This window comes from Fistularia commersonii, chromosome 26 (genome assembly GCF_037954325.1).
Source record: "Fistularia commersonii isolate RoL2024-O1a breed Wild chromosome 26, RoL_Fcom_v1.0, whole genome shotgun sequence".
In the NCBI taxonomy this organism is placed as follows: domain Eukaryota; kingdom Metazoa; phylum Chordata; class Actinopteri; order Syngnathiformes; family Fistulariidae; genus Fistularia; species Fistularia commersonii.
In genome coordinates this window covers 12,794,250-12,800,545 of record NC_141309.1, presented here as the reverse complement: position 1 = coordinate 12,800,545, position 6,296 = coordinate 12,794,250, and the positions used below count along the sequence as shown (strand labels likewise).

Here is a 6,296-nt window from a genome sequence, read left to right as displayed (position 1 = left end):
CTCGAACAGAAAAAGGCATCTGTTGGAAAGTTTCCAAGTTTGGGGATGATATGCAAAGTATGGTATGCTGTAGCAGGCAAAATCTCCATAGTTAAATGTTTTAACATACCTAAGGTCAGAAGGTTTAAAGTTTTGTCAGTAACTTAATTAGGTCACACATGCAAGAAATGACCAAACCTTACATCAGCACATCATGTGAGGATCGATCAACATGTAGGAGCAAGACAAAAACAATACCATTAATTATTCTCTTAATGTTGTGAAACCTTCATGAGGAAGCATGTTGATTTGACAGTTGGCTTTGTGAGACAAGTGTTTTTGGTTCTGTTGAGTTTAACTGTGATGAAACACCAGAATCAACAGTCCAAACTCAAGCCAGGATTTTTTTTAACCTTGAATAAATGACTAATTGTAAGCAACAGATTTTTTAATAAATCTGTCTATCCAATGTTTCCACCCATGACTGAACTTACTGACTCACAATACAACTATGTTTCATCTCATGTGCTATATATGAACTTATATGAACAGCAGTGAACGAAAATTCAAAAAACAAAACAAACAAAAAAAGGGAAAATTTCCACTGCTGCATTTTTTTAAATCAATGGATCCCAGCCATTGGAAGAAACACCTGTGCTGGCAATTTTTGGGCTGGTTGTAACAAAGCTATGACACACCCCTATTACAATGTTTATTAGGTGTGTCCATAAGAAAAAGCCCTCACAGCCAGAAATCGATTTAAGATGTTTAAGAAAGGCAAATTTCCTCTGGTAGCAGCAATGAAACGCAGATACCCTCTGGCAGACGATCTTTTCAGTAAATATTTGTGGTCTGCTTTATTTGTGGATTCTTCCGTTTTGCGGTCAGACAATAGATAGAACCACTGTTTTCTATCGGTAATTGAGTTTCTCGGGTCTTAAAAAGATAATTCGACACAATCAACACTAATACGGCGCGGCAGTGGTTCAGGCGCCTCAGCCTCACGGCAAGAAGGACCCCGACAAGGGCACTTTTCTGTATGGAGTTTGCATGTTGTGTCTTTGAGGATCCCCTCTGGGATTAACTGGCGACCAGTCCAACGTATGCTCCGACTCTTGACTGATGACAGCTGGGATAGGCTCCAGCATCCCCCCACGACCCCGAGTGCAGAAGATGAAGTTTCCATTTTTTTTTTTTTTTATAGTTAAAATTAACATTTATGTATTTCAGTGAGATTGGGGTTTCTTCCCCAGTGGTTTACAAGTAAAACAGTAACAGCATCACCATCCTCTGTGGTGTGATGATGTTACTGATCCCTCTCATATATTGCTTATGCGTGTAGCAGGTGTCTTGACTCGAGTTGGTACCAAAAAAAATGATGGCATTTATCTTAACATTATCAGGAGAAAGACATTGTTTATTCATCAAACCAGTTAACTTTGGTCAATTAGCAACTTGAACATTTTGAGAATGCACATATGACAATGACAACAAAAGGTTTATGATCGGTACGAAATAAATAGCACATTGCTCATTTACAGCTTGGCTGAAAAAAATAACACCAAAAAAAGGGGTTAATCTTCATATTAAAACAGCATACAGATGAGTTGTGTCACTCATGAACTCACTAACTGCTCAAAAAAATGCTCTCCTTTTTAAATAAAGCTTTTCAGTTTTAATATGTACCTTCAAGAGCCTGTTATAGTTAAATAAATAGAATGCTTTCCATTTTTAACATGCACATCCAATTTGCCTGGGGAAAGTATTTACACTTCACTGATTTCTACTTGTCCTCCTAATTCTCTATCTTTTCTTCCTCTAAACAATTCTTTCTCACCACAAACTCTCAAACATACACAAATGTACAGTCACTCTTGCAGACATGCTGCACCTATTTACTATTAACACAATATCTAAACCTATTAAAAGTGATCAAAATGCCAGAGGTGAATCCATGTAGTGTAAAGAGACAGTCTAAACACCACATCTTAACTGCGGGGAGGGGTCACTTAAAAAACTTTTTGATCATGCACTGTATAAATTCACTGTTTTTTGGTTTTGGAGTGTGTAATCAGTGGCTTCAATATCTACTTGTTTACTTTAAGTGAAAAAAAAAGGAAACGGCAATATCTTCTGTGATGGATAAGCATCCTACTGAATAATGTCTAACACTTAACAAGCCTTCCCCCTCCCCAGGACTCTTCACTGTCGCACGAGTGGTTTCACTATCTTTGAGCAAGCGTCCACACTTAACCAGGAGCAACAGCGATGAAGTGTTCCTTCAGTCAGATCCGTGGTTGTGTAGAAACTCCTTGCTTTTGCACTTTCAGTTGAGATGGGCAGTTTATTCTGTGCTTTTTTTTTTCTTCCATTTCTCTCTTTCATGACGCAAAGTAAGAGTTCTGCATGGAGTACAGACGATCGATGGGGTTCCCCACACGGGCCTGCATGGAGTTCACTTCTGACGATGCCATGAAGCAGTCACTGAGGCTGGTTAAAGATGTGTCACTGTCTATATCATGGAATGCAGAATCATTACCTGTAGACGACAATGTACATGTTGTTGTGAAGGCTATGTAACATTTTCAGTACGGCAATATATCACATCATCTTATTGATAAAAATTAAAAACATATTATTACTCCATGGCTGTACTGGAGTACTTCACACAGGGGACAGGAAGTAAACTTAGCAGATATCAGTTAAGCTGTCTCTTTGTGTGTCTGAGCTGATATAAGTGAACATTTAAATTTCCTAAATTATGTTAAACAGATCTTTATTTCAAAGTATGGCAAGATATATTGTATTCAAATGATTTCAGATGAATTCGTGACACGCATACGGTGTTGGATATTGTATCACAAGGTACATGTTTACTTTCCAATAGCCATAGCCATCACTCTTGTCAGAAAAGGTGTCACTTTAGTAGTGCAACAAAACTGTTCTGGTGATAAAATATACGCAGTCTTATGCCTACAATTTATAGGGGCGTTGGGAAATTATAATTACTAATAGTTTGTTTGAGAAATTGCTGTTGCGTGTCATCAGAATCGTGAACACTGTTTTGGTGTATATCATCAAAGCTCACTCTTTGCTGCCCTCGCTGGGACAATTGCAGCCTATGAGGGAGCATGTAAACAAGGGGCATCCCCCTAAAAGATCTGGTTAATAGCAACTGTTTACGCCTTTCATAAAATCTCAACATGTTATTTCTCTGGAGGGAATAGTTAACTTTATTACACTCTGGATCTTAATGATAGTGTTGCACAAAATGGGGACAGTGTTTTGAGACATATCTTTTAATGCCTTGCCAATATTGTTCTTTTCCCCAAACCAAAGGAGAGTGATGAGACCGGGGAGTTGGGCTCTTACAATCGAAAGGAACTAAATGGAGGCAAATTATAAGGAAGTTATGAACTTCAGAAAATGGTCCCTCTGGGGCTTGTTGAGGACATCACTCAGAACTGTGTTATTCCAGTTACTTCCTGTGGATTAACACTTGATTGACTTACATTCCCCCCTCCTCCTACTCCTACTCATCAAATGTCTTTGCATTATAACATAAAAATAAGAAACAAAGGGTTGTTGTTTTCCCTCTCGGATTCATTACCTGACACAACCCTCAATCGGTCATTGTTGTTTTGCAGCTGTCTACATTGACCACATGTTTTTACCCCCGCTGGGAAACATCATCAATATCATTGACTGTGTTGAAAGTAGAGATTTGAAATATGAGATTTAAAACTCCATCAAATACATCTGAAGATCAAAACTGAATCTGTGCGCTTGCGTTATCTCACGTGGGAAGAGAAGCTGGCTTTAGTGCGCTACGGGCCGTTTGAATCAGTTTGCCGTAGCCTGAGCATGATGAGGTTGAACGAGGGACAGAAGTGTGTGTTTTGAGAGCTGGAGTGGGTGTCTGCGTTGCTTGGAGGTTGGGGGTGATGGCTGAATGCTCACCATATGGGTTCATATGGTCTCCCGGCATCTGTGGGGGGGTGAGCCCCTGTTGGAAAGGGTCTGTGCTGTAACCATTCTGATCCATGGCGACCAGCTGCTGCTGTGGCGGAGCCAGCGGTGTAAAGGAGTTCATCATCCCCTCCATTCGATTTGACATTACCTCTGTAAGACAATGAGAAAAGACACATGCTGACCAGGAGGAACCCCTAATGTTTGTTGGTTTTTATTTTAAGTTAAATAAATGCAGCTCTTCGTAGAATCTGAACTACTGTTGACATTTTTTTCCAAACTGTTGAAATAAGAAGCCTCACAGTGCTGATCAAATTAAAATCAGACACAGCTAACTCCCATACTCGAATAGCCTGCACGTGTTTGGTAAGTATTTCCATGGTTACCTGCTCTAGACTTTCATGTAGCCCCGAGGCTTCTCCAACAATTCCCTTCGCAAACAGAGCCGGAGTGAGAAGGACACTCCTATCCTGTGGCTTTGTCACCCCCCATATTTTACTGCAGTGTCTGCCAATCATTCCACTCGATCTAAGCCTCAACCCCAACTTGAGTGTTAAGTGTTCCTGTTAATTGAGTGAAATATTTACAAGTGCTTCATCTATTGAAATAAAAAAAAAAAAAACACTGAATATTTTTTTCTTGGATGATTATAATTTATTATCCGCATGTAATGTAATACAAGGTTTTCAGATTCCTTTTTTTTTATTGCAATGTGACTGCGCCATGGTAAAATCTGATTTAATGTTGATATATAACACACAAGTTACAATAACATGTTAAAATTCTGCAATTTGAAAGAGAACTGGTTTTGTGTCTATTTGACATTCCTCTTCTGCTTTCCTAATTTTACTTTTAGATTTTTATTATTTTTTCATCCTTCTTTTTATTTGTAAATGTGCCTGCTGCCTATAGGTGATATCTTGCACTCAAAAGATGTGTGAGGCTTGTGTGTGGAGACTTGAGACAATCATACCTTGGCCAAGCCGCTGAGAATTTTGTTGTTCTTGTTGTTGCTGCTGTCTTCTTGCCAATTTCTTCATCTGAAAAGAAAGAGACAAAGATGTAGAAACTCCCAAAACTGACATGCGCTCTTTAATTTAAAAGGGATGCTCCTTGGTCTTAACCCTCAAATGAACTGCATAAAATCTGAATGCGAGTGCACTTCATTGTCAAGTATCAAAGGATTTCACTAGATAATCATCAGGACAGAAGAGGGCGTAGACATTTAATGCAAGAGTGAGCTAGATTTGCAACTCCTTGCACTATTTTTTTTCTTTTTTCATTTTGCATTTGTCAGAGGAATGCAGTGATAAGTTTCACACACATAGTTGCAGTGATTTATTAGCTGAACTGTTTTTTTTTCTGCAAATACATGATGGAAGAAGGCTGTTGTGTGTGGATACAAATCACTCACTAACAAAGCTAACTTGTCACGCATTAGTTACTCCCACCTTAGCTCTCTGATTCTGGAACCACACCTGGACCACCCGAACACTGAGTCCCGTCTCTGCAGCCAACGTCTCCCTCACCTGAAGACATTGAGAAATAAAGATCTCACATCAAACAAGAAAACAAAACCGGAAAAATTTTACACACACCTCACAGCAGGCATATGGCCCCCGTAATATTTTCGCAGGGAGCCTTGAATGACCGCCATCATCCCAAGGGTTACTGCCACCTCAAATACCCGGACTTATTCTAGGGCCAGGGTTGTACTTCTATCTAAGTATGTCATTTAAAACTGACGGCTTTGTTACACTGGAGCAGAATACTGCTGCTTGCCACTTCATAGCTAAACTCTGAGGTGGGGGAGATTTTTTTTTTTATTTGAGAATTTTATTTGTGGAACTACCGCACGGTTTTTGGTTGGCATCTAAATATCTATATGCACATCAGTCAATGTGGGGCAGAGGAATGACAAATATGATTCAATAACAATGAACGTTTTACAATTAAGTCATTATCGCAGTGTCAGTCAAGTTGAAATATACCTTTCTGCAGGGCTTTGAGGACACCTCAAAGGAAGCTTTGAAGGCCCGTCTCTGCTGAGTGGTCAAGATGGTTCGTGGTCTTTTGGGCCTCCTGGGATCTTTCCCGTCATCTCCCTTCCCCTGGCCTCCTATGCCTTTCTCTGGCTTGATATCTAATTCTTCATCGTCACTTTTCTCTGCAGAGAGAGACATTTTTTTCTGTATCATCAGTGTGGTTTTCAAACAACACCCTTTTGGTCAGTGACAGTCTGCTGATAAATTTAGTTTTGGTCTTCCCTGCTCCAGGAGATTCACACACCACAAGTGAATAATCAAAGGAGACATGTGTTTTTAATATTTTGTTATCAATTTGTTACA

At 39.5% G+C, this 6,296-nt stretch overlaps 1 protein-coding gene across 1 annotated transcript in view; it reads right to left on the bottom strand.

Moving 5' to 3' along the window:
• Positions 1-2,227: 2,227 nt before the first annotated feature.
• lmx1bb (LIM homeobox transcription factor 1, beta b) overlaps positions 2,228-6,296 on the bottom strand; it is a 40,465-nt gene continuing 36,396 nt past the window's right edge. The window contains exons 5-9 of the mRNA XM_086173828.1: positions 5,940-6,115; positions 5,400-5,477; positions 4,922-4,988; positions 3,940-4,101; positions 2,228-2,518 (exon numbers count right to left, since the gene is read on the bottom strand). Coding sequence (XP_086029954.1) covers positions 2,361-2,518; positions 3,940-4,101; positions 4,922-4,988; positions 5,400-5,477; positions 5,940-6,115 — 641 coding nt within the window. The 3' untranslated portion in view covers positions 2,228-2,360. The remainder of the gene's footprint in view (positions 2,519-3,939; positions 4,102-4,921; positions 4,989-5,399; positions 5,478-5,939; positions 6,116-6,296) is intronic.